This window comes from Cebus imitator, unplaced genomic scaffold, assembly GCF_001604975.1.
Source record: "Cebus imitator isolate Cc_AM_T3 unplaced genomic scaffold, Cebus_imitator-1.0 Scaffold228, whole genome shotgun sequence".
Lineage (NCBI taxonomy): Eukaryota > Metazoa > Chordata > Mammalia > Primates > Cebidae > Cebus > Cebus imitator.
Genome location: NW_016107543.1, coordinates 1,142,723 through 1,159,278, shown reverse-complemented (window position 1 = coordinate 1,159,278; position 16,556 = coordinate 1,142,723). Strand labels below are relative to the sequence as shown.

The 16,556-nt window shown below is 39.4% G+C and overlaps 1 protein-coding gene across 1 annotated transcript in view; it reads left to right on the top strand.

The window, feature by feature from the left end:
- NPEPPS (aminopeptidase puromycin sensitive) overlaps window positions 1–16,556 on the top strand; it is a 105,111-nt gene that overhangs the window by 79,758 nt on the left and 8,797 nt on the right. Inside the window, exons 13-18 of the mRNA XM_017497067.1 lie at window positions 1,002–1,065; window positions 4,161–4,300; window positions 6,238–6,372; window positions 7,536–7,755; window positions 14,604–14,746; window positions 15,484–15,540. Coding sequence (XP_017352556.1) covers window positions 1,002–1,065; window positions 4,161–4,300; window positions 6,238–6,372; window positions 7,536–7,755; window positions 14,604–14,746; window positions 15,484–15,540 — 759 coding nt within the window. The remainder of the gene's footprint in view (window positions 1–1,001; window positions 1,066–4,160; window positions 4,301–6,237; window positions 6,373–7,535; window positions 7,756–14,603; window positions 14,747–15,483; window positions 15,541–16,556) is intronic.

Here is a 16,556-nt window from a genome sequence, read left to right as displayed (position 1 = left end):
TTTTTGTCTACAGGCACAGCCAAACTCATCTTCCATTTTACATTGTAATAAAAGGCTATGGCCTGGCACAGTGGCTCAAACTTAAAATCCTAGCACTTTAGGAGGCCAAGGTAGGAGGATTGCTTGAGCTTAGGAGTTCAAGATCAGCCTGGGCAATATAGTGAGACCCTGTCTCTAAAAAACTAAAAATAAATAAAAAATATATTAATTCAATTAAAGGCCTGCCTGTTGCTCTTAATTCTTTTGAGGCTGGGCGTGGTGGCTCATGCCTGTAATCCAAGCACTTTGGAGGCCAAGGTGGGCGGATCACCTGAGGTCGGGAGTTCAAGACCAGCCTAACCAACATGGTGAAACCCGTCTTAAAAAAAAAAAAAATTCTTTTGAGAATAGGAGAGCTGTGTAACATATAATATCTTGATTATGATCTATTTCTCACTTCATATTCCCCAAATATAAATATTTTTGCTCTAATTCTGAATCAGTTTAAAAACTCTCAACTCAAGGAAATCTGTGTGACATATAACTGATTATATATATAATTAGTATCCAGTGTTAACCTTCATTAATAGTTTCCCTATGGCAACAAAGTGGCCATTGCTTTCTCACTTAAATTTTTTCTTAGTTTTCCAATTCTATTTCTTGTAGTAAGTTTATCCATGAAGCTCAGTAGACCAATTTTACATTTGATTTAGGTGATCTTAAGTATGTTATATCTTGGTTATTTGAAATCCAGGATTTGGTAATAAATGACACAAATGACTACATATTGTTGAAGTATTTTGTAATCATATGTACTTACCATTGTTGCCTCTGGCGTTTTAGTTATTTGGACTTTTTTCTGTAATATTACCATCTTCATCACCATTGCATTTTGTAAACTCATGAGACATTTGGTTGTGCTAGTTCCAGCATTTGTCCCAAAAATGTTGTCTCCCTCCTCTTCAAAAACGAAAACCCCAAATGGTGTTAGTACTATCGTAGCCTTTGTTTTGCTTCTTTAGGTAGAAGACGACAGATTATTGAAGTTGTCCCAAAAGAAGTTCTGTGCCAGTGGATCATATGTTGGTAAGCAAATGGCTGTAAGTGGGATACGACTGATTAATTTGGATACTAACTAATACCAGTAGTATTCCAACTAATAGGAAAAATTGTTAAGTTTTAATATAATTATATAAAAGCAAGAAATTGAAAATATAAATTTAGGGCCTGAGAGCAGACTGGGCAAAATAGCGAAACCCTGTCTCTTTAAAAAAGAAAAACTTAGCTGGGCATAGTGATGCATACTTGTAGTCCTAGGTATTTGGGAGACTGAGGCAGGCAGATTACTTGAGCCCAGGAGTTCAAGGCTACAGTGAGCCATGCTTGTGCTACTGCGCTCCAGCCTGGGTGACAGAGTGAGACCCTGTCTCAAAAATAAGAAAAATATTTAGAAAATAAAAGGAAATTCACAAGATAGTTCTAGTATTTAGTCACTTTTAGTTTTTGAAATTCCATGTTTCTGTGTGTTACTGGAGGCTATGATGAATGAAGAAGGCTAGTAATAACCAGGAAGTGATGTCTCTAGCCTTAATCTCCTAAAAGAGGACATACAGTGTGTGTTAGGGGTTGGGGGGAGGGGGGAGGTAATTCTTTTTTTTTAAATTCTTGGGCATAATAAGTAAATGAATAAAGTCCAGTGATTATTTAGATTTATTATGTACCAGTCATTGTAAGTACCATAACTGGCTCTTGTTTTATACTCTTAGCTTCCTTGTAAGGTAGATCATATTATTTCCATTATACGGATGAGGAAGCTGTGGCAATAGCTAGGTTAGTTAAATTGCTCAAAGTCACCTATCTAAGAAGGTAAAGAGTGGGAATTCAACATAGCTCGACTCCATGAGTTTATGCTCCTAACTACCATTTTCAAATATTTTGATACGTCATTAGATTCTTTTTACCTACAAAATTTTACCCAGGAAATTAGAGATTAGTTGAAAAAATCAACAAGTAAAGTGTTTGTCTATACCTTTCTTGCTTCCTTTAAAACAGTAGTTCTCAACAAAGGGGAGGTATATATGAGAATTACCAATGCCTTGTCATGTTCCACCCACTAAAAATCTGATACATTCAACTCAGGTTAAGAGGTATGGTCTTCTATTCTTAACCGTCCTTAGCAGTTAGAATTACTCCTTTTTTTTTTTTTTTTTTTTTTTTTGTGTTTTTTTTTTTTTTTTTTTTTTTTTTTTTGAGGTAGTGTCTTGCTCTATTGCCTAGGCTGGAGTGCAGTGATGCAGTCTTGGCTCTCTGCAACCTCTGCCTCTTGCTTCAACCTCCCAAGTAGCTGGGCTCAAGTAATCTGCCTGGGTAGCTGGGATTACAGGCACACGCTGCTACCGCCTGGCTAATTTTTCTATCTTTAGTAGAGACGGTCAGGCTCTACTTTACCACGTTGGTCAGGCTGTTCTTGAACCCCTGATCTCAGGTGATCCACCCATCTCAGCCTCCCAAAGTGCTGGGATTACAGATGTGAGCCACAGTGCCCAGCCTAAAATTACTCTTTTAATGAATATATCTAACAAGGCCAGCCACAGTGGTTGACACCTGTAGTCCCAGTACATTGGGAGGCCAAGGTGGGCAGATTGCTTGAGCCCAGGAGTTCAAGATCAGCATGGCCAACATGGCAAAACCATCTCTTAAAAAAATTAAAATAAAATTAGCTTGGCATGGTGGTATGCATCTGCAGTCCCTGCTACTTGGGAGCGTGAGTTGGAGAATCGCTTGAGCCCGTGAGATCAAGGCTTCAGTGAGCCATGATCGTGCCATTGCACTCTAGCCTGGGTGACAGGGTAACACCCTGTCTCAAAAAAAAAATGTCTAACAAGTCAGATGACAGCAAATAAATCTGTACATGTCACAGTTGCCATTTTCTGCCTCTTATCTGTAATCTACATTGTAGTTCTGACAGGTTTTATAGGTTTTTCTAATATTCTGTGACCAATAGAGGTAACATTATCTGACAGGTTTTATAGGTTTTTCTAATATTCTGTGACCAATAGAGGTAACATTAAAACTTGCAATATCCCAATATTGGGGAAATTTTATTTTGTGGTTTAACCTGATAGCATAAAGCTATATAATGTATTAAAATAGCTCCAGCTCCATTAATGTACTGGGCAAGGACTCTCTTTTGTTTGGCATCTTAATGCCAAGTCTGTTTTGCTGTCTGATATATAAGACAGCGTTTCTGCCTTACAAAAGCTTTGGCTTTTCGATATGACTCCTCTGTGACAGAATATAGCAGCTCCCAGGATGTATCCTATCACAACAATAAAAATTAACCCTTTGATATTTCAGCAGTGTGTATACCTGTTAAGGACTGCACCTTAGAATTTGTTTTTAAATGCTATGTGAAGGCTGGGCACAGTGGCTTATGCCTGTAATCCCAGCACTTTGGGAGGCTGAGGTGGGCGGATCACTTTAGGCCAGGAGTTCAAGACTAGCCTGGCCAATGTGGCAAAACCCTGTCTCTACTAAAAGTACAAAAAAATTGTATTTTTTTGGACATGTGGCATGCATCTATAGTCCCAGCTACTCAGGAGGCTGAGGCACGAGAATCTCTTGAACCTGGGAGGTGGAGGTTGCAGTGAGCTAAGATCACACCCCCACACTCCATCCTAGGTGACAGAGCGAAACTCTGTCTTTAAAATTAAAAAAAAAAAAAAAAAAAAAAAAAAAAAAAAAAAAAAAAAAAATATTTAAAAAAAAAAAAAAAAAAAAAAAAAAAAAATATATATATATATATATATAAATGCTATGTGAGAGCCTTTACCTATTCACAATTTACTTTAACAATAAAATCATTGCTGTCTTTGCTCTTGCTCTGTAAGGGGAAAATGATAATTAAGCTTAAATCATTGCATTTGTGATTATACAAATGAGTTAACTGTTTTCTTTTTTTAGACATGTTGTGATTTTGTTAGTAAATTATCCCTTCCTTTGCACTAATGTTATTCAGGTTATCTGGAAAAGTTCACGTACCACTAGGAATGAGCTATTGGCTTGACAGTTAGGCTTAAGCTCCTGGTTAGGACAACACTACTCCTCTCTCCACCTTACCGTCTGTTTGTCCCAGTGCAAAATTATTTTTCAAGTTTTCTATTTGTTCGTTTCTTGCTTAGGTGAAGATTGTCCCCAGTGGATGGTCCCTATCACAATCTCTACTAGTGAAGATCCCAACCAGGCCAAACTAAAAATTCTAATGGACAAGCCAGAGATGAATGTGGTTTTGAAAAATGTCAAACCAGACCAATGGGTGAAGGTGAGTCTAGAATCTTACCTAAACAGATTTCTGTCACTTAATTTATTCATTTTATGGCTGGCTTTAAATTCTGCTTCAGTTTAGACTAGTAGTTTAAAAAAAAAAAAAACCTAAACTTTTCTTTGTGAAATTTAGGACCAGTTGTCAAATAATATCATCCAAACATTTGTCCTTATGTTAGGGAAGGTAGTGGTAGAGAAGCAGCTCCAAAGGCATAGGACTAAGGAGAAAAAAAAAAACACGTAGACTGAGTATAAGTTTGTATGAACCAAATAATTTGTAGTCTCACACTTTCAAACTGCCCTGTCATTGTAATGAAAGGTTAGCTTCAGTGATGTGTTGTCAGCATATGTGTACACCTATAATCTAGTGAGAGCAGACATATATAATAATCGGTTTGTATCACTGAAATGTAAAATTCCTTAGCTGGTGTTTTAAAACCATTTCACAAAAATACCAATAGGTAAGAATTATTTCTCATTATTCTGTACTCTGTACCTTTCATAATGAAAGTATATACTACAAACTCTTCTTATAATTGTGTGTTTCTAATAGGAATTATACATTGTATCAGACATTTGTGCTTTTTTTTTTTTAAAAAGGCCATTTTTCTCGTTTATGGATTTTTTTTTTTTTTTTTTTTTTTTGGAGATGGGGGTTTCACTATGTTGCTTAGGCTGGATTCAAACTCCTAGGCTCAAAAACAAACAAACAAAAAAAACAAAAAAGGAAAATGATCAAACTCCTAGGCTCATGTGTTCCTCCCACCTCAGGCTCTGGAGTAGTTGGAATTGTAGGCATGAGCCACCATGTCTGGCTTTTTAAAATTTTTTAAATATACATTTAAAATATACTTACTCGAATATTATATTACCATTTGAAATTATAATCTGGAAGATTATGTTGTAGCAATATGAAAAATTTCTTATAAATGAGAAATAAGTTGTATGTACACTACAATTTTGATTAGGTTAAGTAAAGGGAATCAGTAAGGTGATAGTTGCATTAAAATTGTAGGAGTGGTTTTTAAAATATTTATATATAAAGAGTAAAATACTTGTGTCTTATTGTTTTACCATTAAACTATTTTGAATATAAATGTTCTCAAAAATATTTTTGGCTATTGGTAAATAGCCTGTAGAGAGTAATGCAGTTGCCAGGCACAAAGTGTTGGTAATCCCAACACTTTGGGAGGCTGAGACAGGTAGATTACTTGAGGTCAGGAGTTCGAGACCAACCTGGCCAACATGGTGAAACCCTGTTGCTACTGAAAATACAAAAATTAGCTGGGTGTGGTGGCGGGTGCCTATAATCCCAGCTACTTGGGAGGCTGAGGCAGGAGAATCATTTGAACTTGGGAGGTGGAGGTTGCAATAAGCTGAGATCACGCCACTGTCCTCCAGCCTGGGCGACAGAGTGAGACTCCATCTCAAAAAAAAAAAAAAAGAGAGAATAATGCAGTCAGTAATTACCTCACTCCAAAAATCTTATGAAATTGCCTTTTACCATGTAATTATTTAAAATTGAGATCTGAAAACTGTTATTCTGTTGAGTCTCTGGGCTTAATAGATCAATGTTTATAAAGGCCTAATCTTTCAGAGATTCCACTGTCCAAGTGTTTTCATATATATTAAGTATTTTCTGTAAACCTAAAACTGATGTTAGAAATAAAAATTTATCCACATTATTTTGTCATTCCATGTTCTTTCTACTGTTCCTCACATTGGTCCCCACAATTTCAAGTTTCCCTTTTCTTTTGTCTGTGTGTTCATCCTATCTTTATGTGTTGTCTTGTTTTACTCCATTAGTTGGCATAGATGGTTTTAATTGTTTTTTATCCAGATATATCTAAAACCAGAACTCCTTTTAAACATACAAAAGGTTGATTTTTAAAATTAATGGAGCTGTTTAATGGTACTTACTGGATATCTTTGCAGTTAAACTTAGGAACAGTTGGGTTTTATCGGACCCAGTACAGCTCTGCCATGTTGGAAAGTTTATTACCAGGCATTCGTGACCTTTCTCTGCCCCCTGTGGATCGACTTGGATTACAGAATGACCTCTTCTCCTTGGTGAGCATCTGTGACTTAAGTAGTATGATGGATTTTGTTGATTAAAAGATTGTGTTTTTCCTGGAGTGTCTGAAACATAATTAGAAGAATATGGGTCTTTGTGAAGGTTAAAAACACCTTTGGGACTATAGCAAATGACTAATTTTTAATTAATATGACAAGATTAAGGCTATATAATTTAAATCCCATTGCATTACTCCTAAGCCAGCTTTCTGCAAGTCTTAATTAAACTATCCCTTGTAAGGCAAAAATTCCTTTCTTTTCAGTAGAAATAAATATGAGCCTTGAAGAAATTTCCCTACTAATATGTTTTTAAAATAATTAATACAGAGTGATTTTATGTTTTTCTAAATAGTGGTTGTACTTTGCTGGGAAAACTAGAATTTTTAAACATTGTGTTCTTATTTCAAATTATATCCCATTAGCTTTAGAATTATATTTATATTTGGCTTTCTTCCAGAAAGGATTTAAAGCAGCAATTAGTATTATTTTCTTTATGACTTCAGCATAGGTTAGGTAATTTTCAGATGTCTTTGTGATAAAATTGTCATATTCCTCCTAGTATTCCTTTAAGTTGGACTGGAAATTTTTCTTCCCCTCTGCATTCATTGGTTTTGTATTCCGCCTTTGTATAAACACAGATTAGCATTGATGCACAAAACCTCACATCTGCTGATCTAATTGCTGAGAGACCTGTCCCAGGAGAGTGAGCTGTTTGTGCAGTTGGCTGCTGTAACAGAAGTTCTTTTTCCTAACTCTGTTAGTTCTGAAAGGACTTTGAATTTGTAGTGCCTTCTAGTTTATGTTCTTTTAGAAATGAGTAAAGGAGAGGCTTAAGTTGACACAGTTTGCAGGTCCGGCTTTGAAAGAACCTCTGTCAATAACCAAAGCTCAAACTATTTTTGCAGTTTTTTAAAGTAGTTCTTGTATAAATAGCAAATGATTCATTCTATTTTTTCTGTTAAAAAAAAAAAAAAAAAAAGCAAAGGAGTAAAGAAGAAATGTTTGAATAGGATTTTTATTCTAACAGTGTTCTGAGCTTATACAGTCCCATTTCCTTAAACCAAAGAAATTGCTAGCAGTAAATAATGCCAAAAATGCATGCTTAATGTTTTTTTGTTTTGTTTGAAGACTAGGTTAATTTATGTTTTTTCCTATCCCAGGCTCGAGCTGGAATCATTAGCACTGTAGAGGTTCTAAAAGTCATGGAGGCTTTTGTGAATGAGCCCAATTATACTGTATGGAGCGACCTGAGCTGTAACCTGGGGATTCTCTCAACTCTCTTGTCCCACACAGACTTCTATGAGGAAATCCAGGAGTTTGTGAAAGATGTCTTTTCACCTATAGGGGAGAGACTGGGCTGGGACCCCAAACCTGGAGAAGGTAATGAATATACTAAATGAAGAAAGAATTAGGCAGAAGTTGGTACCTTTTTATGTGGTTAACAATATAATTAATATCATCTTTGTATCTACTGGATGTTATTGTATAATCAGTAAGCCATAAATTAAGACTTAAGTCTTTTAAGTTGGTTGGTGAAGTTACATGGGTCACCAACATAGAAACAGTAGTGGTTATGTATGTTCATTACTGAATATAATTTGTGTACATGGTGGAAATAAAAGTCTTTTGCAGAATTCCAAAGGCCTGTTTATACCCAAGAAAAGCTAAAGGGAATTTTATGTTTATTTATTTATTTATTTAAGACAGAATTTCACTCTTGTTGTCCAGGCTGGAGTGTAATGGCATGATCTTGGCTCACTGCAACCTCTACCTTCCCGGTTCAAGTGATTCTCCTGCCTCAGCCTCCTGAGTAGCTGGGATTACAGGCATGCACCACCATGCCCAGCTAATTTTGTATTTTTAGTAGAGATGGGGGTTTCTCCATGTTGGTCAGGCTGGTCTTGAACTCCTGACCTCAGGTGGTCTGCCCCACCTCGGCCTCCCAAGTTTTATTTATTAGTATAAATACCAGGTACCTTTATGTATAACTTGTAAAGGTGCTGAGAGACACAGGGGTCAGCTTTCTGAATTAAGGTAATTATTTGCTTTCTACATGTGTTCTCTGCTCTGTGATTATTTCTATAAGCATATATTTACTCTTTTTGCTCTCATTTAAATATTGGGAATGATGGTTTAAAGGCTTTACATATCATTATTTTCTGTCATCTGCTAATAACTAAAGGTGGTGTTTCCTCCTGACCAGTCTTGATCTGGGTGTCTTTTGTAATAAAAATAGTAGCAATATCTAGAACTCTATGTCTTATCTTTTTTTTTTGAAACGGAGTTTTGCTCTTGTCATCCAGGCTGGAATGCAGTGGCGCCATCTCAGGCTCACTGCAACCTCTGCCTCCAGGGTTCAAGCAGTTCTCCTGCCTCAGCATCTCGAGTAGCTGGGATTACAGGTGCATACCACCACACCTGGCTAATTTTTGTATTTTTAGTAGAGACGGGGTTTTGCCATGTTGGCCAGGCTAGTCTTGAACTCCTGGCCTCAAGTGATATGCCCATCTCCACCGCTCAAAGTGCTGGTATTGGCCCAGCTTCTGTGTCTTTTCTTCATTGATTCAACAAGTATTTATATAGCTAGTAAATACCATATACTATTCTAAGAGCTGGTGATACAGCAGCAACCCAAATATTGCCTTATATGGCTTACATTCTAATAGGAGACCTAGCAAACAATTAAATATATAATGGTCTAGGTGGCAGGAAGTATCATTAAGAAAAATAAAGGCATCAGGTAATAAGGAGTGCTGGCCAGGAGTGGTGGCTCACGCCTGTAATCGTAGCACTTTGGGAGGCTGAGGTAGGTGGATCACCTGAGGTCAGGAGTTGACCAGCCTGGCCATCATGATGAAACCCCATCTTGGGGAAAAAAAAAAAAAAGGGAGTGCTAGGCCACTATTTTATAGAAAGTGTGTGGGGAAACTGTCTAATAAGGTGATATTGGGAGCATGCTTAGGGTATTCAAAGAATAAGAAGAAAACTGCTGAGGTCAGGACAGGAGTAAATGAGGGGGAAAGGAAGATAGTTCAGATCCTATAGAACCTGTGGGCTACAGTGAGAAGTTTTTTGACTTTTACATTTAGTGATATGACATGCTAATTAGAGAGTTTTGGGCAGGGGAACATGATTTGATTTACTTGGCTTTCTGAAGAACAGACTAAGAAAACAGAGGAAGCAAAGGAGACCATTCAGAAGGCTGTTTCAGCAATCCGGTTGAAGCTGGTTGCAACTAGCACTTACAGGTTGTAAGCTCTGTATATGTTTAAGGTGGAACTGAAATTATTTGGTGAAGGATGGACTGTGTGGTGGAAAGAAAATGTCATGAAATTTTGGCCTGCAGAACTGGAAGAATGAAGTTGTCCTGTACAGGGATAGGGAAGACTGCTGTAGAAACGTATTTTCCTTTAAAGACACAGAGTCTCGCTCTGTTACCTAGGCTGGAGTGCAGTGGTACAATCATACCTCACTGCAGCCTCAAAATCCTGGGCTTAAGCTATCCTTCCACCTCAGCCTTCTGAGTATTTGGGACTACAGGCATGCATCATACCCAGCTATGTTTTTTTGTAGAGACTGGATCTCACTATGTTGTCTAGGCTGGTCTTGAACTCCCAGGCTCAAGAAATTCTCCCACTTCAGCATCCCAAAGTGCTGGGATTATAGCCATGAGGCACTGTGCCTGGCATAGAAGCATATTTGGATGTAAAAGGGAACCAGGGGCCAGGCATGGTGGCTTACTTTGGGAGGCTCAGGTGGGTGGATCACCTGAGGTCAGGAGCTTGATACCAGCCTGGCCAACATGGTGAAACCCCATCTCTACTAAAAATACAAAATTAGCTGGCCTTGGTGGGGCACACCTGTAGTCCCAGCTACTCGGGAGGCTGAAGCAGGAGACTCACTTAAACTGGGAGGCAGAGGTTGCAGTGTGCAATCACACCATTGCATTCCAGCCTGGGCAACAGAGTGAGACTCCATCTGAAAAAAAAAAAAAAAAAGTAGGGGGTGGTGGGAATCATGTCATGCATGGTAGCTCACACCTGTAATCTAGCTACTCAGGAGGCTGAGGCAGGAGAATTGCTTGAGTCCTGGAGTTCAAGACCAGCATAGGTAATGTAGTGAGACCTCATGTCTTTAAAAAAACAAAACAAAACTTGATGAGATCAACTAGGGACTGAGTATAAGTGAAGAGTCGGAGTTCAGAATTTAGAGATTGTGTAGAAGAGGAAGAATCAGCAAATGAGACAGACTAGCCAGTGAGATGGAAGGAGAGCCGAGAGATAGAAGGTATCCCAGAATTTAAAGAAACCCTAGATGAAGGCAGAGGGAATGTGATCAGCTGTGTCGGATGCTACACTAAGTCAAACAGAATGATGAAGGCTAATTTATTATTGCATTTAACAAGTTTTGTGGAGTAGTGGGGAACAATAGTGAATTCTTCACTTTTGGAGCAGGTTTTCTAGAATGGGAGGAGAGCATATGGAGACTTTTGCTGAGAAGATCAGAGAAAAGGGGTAGACAGAGAGAAGTGGGGCAAAGGAAGGAACTTTTAAGTTGGGAGATTTTATATTACATTTTTCTGCTTCTATTTGAACATAATGCAGTAGTAATGGAAAAATTCATGTGAGGGAGAGGGGTTATCGCTATAGTGACAGCTGAATAATCAAGAGGAGTTGAGATCCAGTGCAGAAGTTAAGGAGTTGGCTTTAGATAGGAGCACAGATGAATGGTGACAAGATAGGAGGAAGTACATGGACACAGATCCAGGTAAATTAGTGGATGTTGCCCTTTTCTTTCATGATGATAACATGACACTTTATGACTTCAAAACTATCTTTACAATATAGGGAGAATGCCTTCAGTTTCTTAGCTATACAGATGAGAGCATGAAACATGGCAAAATAATAAAATGTTGCCTTGTATCACACAGCATGTTAGTACCAGAGCCAGAATTATAAATTACTTCTTATAAGAATCATCACAATAGTGTGTAGTTGTATTATCTATTGATTTCTGATGGTTTTCTTAAAATTATTTTTGGTTAAATTATGATCTAAATATAGAAAAATGCATAATCTAAATGTTACAGTTCCATGACTTTCAGCAAACATATACCACATTTCCATCACCCAGAAAGCTGCCTGAGGCTCCTTCCTAATTGGTCCCTGCCACTTGGGCCTCCCCTGCCCACCCCACACAGGCACATGCTATTCTGATTTCTTCCACCCTAGAATAATATTTATCTCTTCTATTTTATATAAGTAGAATCATATGTGTGTTCTGTTCTTATACCTGGCCTTTCTCACTCAGCATAGTGTTTCTGAGATATAGCCAGGTTATTCATTACTTTTTATTGCTGAGTAGTATTTCATCATACGAATATACGACATTTTATTTGTCCATTGTATTGCTGCAATTCATCAGATTTGTGTGCTGTTAACTTTTTCTTCTCAATCATTTATTGCCTGGATGTTAACTGTTTTTGAGATATAATTCATATGCCATAAAATTCACCCTTTTAAAGTATACAATTCAGTATTTGTTAGTATGTTTACAAGATTGTGCAACCATCACCTCTGTAATTCCAGAATAATTTCTTTACCCTCCCCATTCATCCCCTTTCCCCCCAAAAAGGCTTGTACTCACTGGCAGTCACTCTCCATTTCCTGGCAACCACAAATTTACTTTCTGTTTCCCGAGTTTGCCTATTCTGAACATTTCATATAGATGGATTCATAAAATACTTGACCTTTTATATTTGCTGCTTTCACTTAGCATATTTTCAAGTTTCATCTATGTTGTAGAACGTATCAGTCCTTCATTCCTTTTTATAGGTGAATAATATTCCATTGTATAGCTATATAGCACATTTTGTTTATCTACTAGTTGATGGACATGTGGACTGGTCCCACTTTTTGGCTATTATGAAGTCTGCTATGCACATTTATATACAAGTTTTTGTTTAGACACATGCTTTCATTTGTTTTGGATATATACCTAAGAGTGAAATTGCTGAGTCGTATGATGACTCTATGTTTTTTTTCTTTCTTTTTTTTTTTAATTGAGAAGGAGTCTCATTCTTTCACCAGGCTGGAGTGTAGTGGCGAAATCTCAGCTCAGTGGTAACTCTGCCTCCCGGGTTCTGCCTCAGCCTCCCGAGTAGCTGGGACTGCAGGCACCTGCCACCACACCCAGCTAATTTTTTGTGTTTTAGTTGAGATGGGGGTTTCACCATGTTGGCCAGGATGGTCTCGATCTTCTGACCTCGTGATCTGCCTGCCTCGGCCTCTCAAAGTGCTGGGATTACAGGCTTGAGCCACCGCGCCCGGCCTTCTTTTTGTTTCTTTTTTAAGGTCAGCTGGGCATGGTGGCTCACGCCTATAATCCCAGCGCTTTGGGAGGCTAAGGTGGGTGGATCACCTGAGTTCAGGAGTTCAAGACCAGCCTGGCCAACATGGCAAAACCCTGTCTCTACTAAAAATGCAAAAATTAGCCGGGCATGGTGGTGTACGCCTATAATCCCAGCTACTTGGGAAGCTGAGGTGGAGAATTGCTTGAACCTGGGAGGCGGAGGCTGCAGTGAGCCGAGATTGTGCCACTGCACTCCATCCTGGGCGACAGAGCAAGACCTTGTCTCAAGAAAAAAAGAGAGACAGGGTCTTAGGGTCTTGCTCTGTGCCCAGGCTGGAGTACAATAGTGTGATCATAGCTCACTGCAGTTTCAACCTCCTTGCAGCCTCAACCTCCAGTGCTCAAGCACTCCTACCTCCCTAGCCTCCTATGTAACTGGGCCTACAGACACATGCCACCGTGCCTGGTTAATTTTTAAGTTTTTTTTTTTTTTGACATGGAGTCTCACTCTGTTGCCCAGGGCTGGAGTGCAGTGGTACGGTCTCGGCACACTGCAACCTCTATCTCCCGGTTCAAGCGATTTTCCTGCCTCAGCTTCCGGAGGAGCTGTGATTACAGGTGCCTGCCACCATACCCAGCTAATTTTTTGTATTTTTAGTAGAGACGGGGTTTCACCACGTTGGCCAGGCTGCTCTCGAACTCCTGACCTTGTGATCTGCCCACCTCGGCCTCCCAAAGTGGTGGGATTACAGGTATAAGCCACCATGCCTGGTCCAATTTTTAAGTATTTTTTTTTGTAGAAACAGGGTCCTGCTGTTGCCCACACTGGTTTTGAACTCCTGTCTTGCCTTGGCCTCCCAAAGTGCTGGGATTAGAGACATGAGCTACTGTGCCAGCCATAACTGTATGTTTAACCTTTTGAGGGACTGCCAGACTGATTTCTTTTTTTGAGATGGAGTTTTGCTCTTGTTGCCTAGGCTGGAGTGCAGTGGTGTGATCTCAGCTTGCTGCAGCTTCCACCTCCCAGGTTCAAGTGATTCTCCTGCCTCAGTGTCCTGAGTAGCTGGGATTATAGGCATGTGCCACCATACCCAGCTAATTTTTTTGTATTTTTAATAGAAATGGGGTTTCTCCATGTTGGTCGGGCTAGTGCCGAACTCTCAACCTCAGGCGATCTGCCCACCTTGGCCTCCCAAAGTGCTGGGATTACAGCCTACTGTGCCTGGCCGCCAGACTAATTTTCTAAGTAGCTACACCACATTGTATTCCCACCAGCAGTGTTTGAAGGTTCCAGTTTCTTCACATCCTTGCCAACACTTGCTATTATCCTTTTTATTATAGCCATCATAGTGGGTATGAATTGATATCTCATTGTGGGTTTTGATTTGCATTTTCCTAATGACTGATGATGTTAAACATTTTTATGTGCTTATTGGCTATTTGTGTGTCTTTGGAAGAATGTACCCATCAGATTTTCATTTTTAAAATCTAAGATTTCAATTTATTATACATAGAGTATACTAGTTCCATATGTGATCATTCTCTGAACCTTGGGTCAAAACTGCATGATGTAAGCCTGTCCTTTTCACACGTAATCCTTAGCAGAGTAGTGAACTAGACTGAGTAAACATTTAGTAAATTCAGATAGTTGGCATATGTGACTGTAAAGTCAGCTACTTTGCTTGTCTAGTCTGTTTAGTATTTCATTCTTCTGATTTGATAAATGTAAAACAAGTATTTTCCCAGGTGTAAGGTAATTGAGTGTGTTTGTTCAAGACCATAGAACTGGTCTAGCACAATTATAAGGTATCAAGGTGGCAAATTTATAAAAATAGGCTTTTTAACTAGTCTTATGTCTCTTTTACTTCTCAAATCAGGTCATCTAGATGCACTCTTGAGGGGCTTGGTTCTGGGAAAACTAGGAAAAGCAGGACATAAGGCAACGTTAGAAGAAGCCCGTCGACGATTTAAGGACCACGTGGAAGGAAAACAGATTCTCTCCGCTGATCTGAGGAGTCCTGTAGGTTTCCATAATAAATTCCCTTGACTTATAGGTAACGACATCATTCTGTGAAGCATGGAACTTTTTTTAGCAGCCAAAACTAACCTAAGAACTGATCCACAACCATATCTGACGATTTTAATATATATCATTTAGGTGGTTTATAGCCAGCTTCTTATTTGTTTACAGTTTCTCAATCAGCATTGCAGTGCTGAAAGGTGAAGAGCTGTGCACATTCCCCTGAGAGCTCCTTGCTGGTACGACATGGCATTTACCTTTGTGGTTCCTCACAGGACTTCTAGCTCCTTACTACAGTTTGTTTGTAACATCCACATTTATAATACTTAGGTTTTTTTTTTTTTGAGACAGAGTCTCATTTTGTCACCCAGGTTAGAGACAGTGGTGAGATGATCGCTCACTGCAGCCTCCACCTCCTGGGTTCAAGCAGTTCTCCCTGCCTCAGCCTCTTGAGTAGCTGGGATTACAGGCACCTGCTACCACGCCTGGCTAATTTATGTATTTTTAGTAGAGACAGGGTTTCGCCATGTTGGTCAGGCTGGCCTTGAATTCCTCACCTCAGGTGATCTGACATCTTCAGCCTTCCAAAGTGCAAGGATTACAAGCGTGAACCACCATAGCTGGCCAATATTTATAATATTTTTTACTTGCTTTCTGTCTTTTCTTAGCATTAGAATATTTGAAACAAGGCACATTTAATCAAATAACTTCTTTTTTGTCCCTGTATTCTCTTGTAGGTCTATCTGACTGTTTTGAAGCATGGTGATGGCACTACTTTAGACATTATGCTAAAAGTAAGTATATTTGAGAAGGCTCCCATTTTCTGCTTTTGAGCTTGGATAGACACACAGTACAGTTTTAAATGGTTAAAAAAAAAAGTCCCAGCAAAAGAAAGATGCAAATTATATATATGCAAGTATTTAAAAACTGTGGGAGAATTATATGTCTGTCCATATATGTTATTATATCAGTATGACGCCAAAGACATCTTACTTTTCCCTGCCTTGTTTACTCACTTTATGCATCTGAAATCCTTTTTTTTGAGACAGAGTCTTGCTCTGTTGCCCAGGCTGGAGTGCAGTGGTGCAGTCTCTGCTCACTGCAACCTCTGCCTCCCAGGTTCAAGTGATTCTCCTGCTTCAGCCTCCCAAGTAGCTGGGACTATGGGCGTGTGCCACCATGCCCAGCTAATTTTTATATTTTTAGTAGAGATGGGGTTTCACCATGTTGGCCGGGATGGTCTCGATTTCTTGACTCCATGATCTGCCCACCTTGGCCTCCAAAAGCGCTGGGATTACAAGGGTGAGCCATGGAGCTTGGCCATCCTTTTTTTGAGACAGAGTTTCACTCGTTACCCAAGCTGGAGTGCAATGGGATGATCTTGGCTCACCGCAACCTCTGCCTCCCAGGTTCAAGTGATTCTCCAGCCTCAGCCTCCCAAGTAGCTGGAACTACAGGCATGTGATACCACACCCAGCTAATTTTTTGTTTGTGTGGAGACAGGTTTTCAGCATGCCCAGGCGGGTCTTGAACTCCTGGGTTCAAGTGATATACCCACCTCAGCCTTCCAAAGTGCTGGGATTATAGGCGTGAGCTACTGTGCCCAGCTGAAATCTTAATACTGAACTAAATATTCATCTTGATTAACAAGTTCTTTCTTTTTTTTTTTGAGACGGAGTTTCGCTCTTGTTACCCAGGCTGGAGTGCAATGGCGTGATCTCGGCTCACCGCAACCTCCGCCTCCTGGGTTCAGGCAATTCTCCCGCCTCAGCCTCCTGAGTAGCTGGGATTACAGGCACGCACCACCATG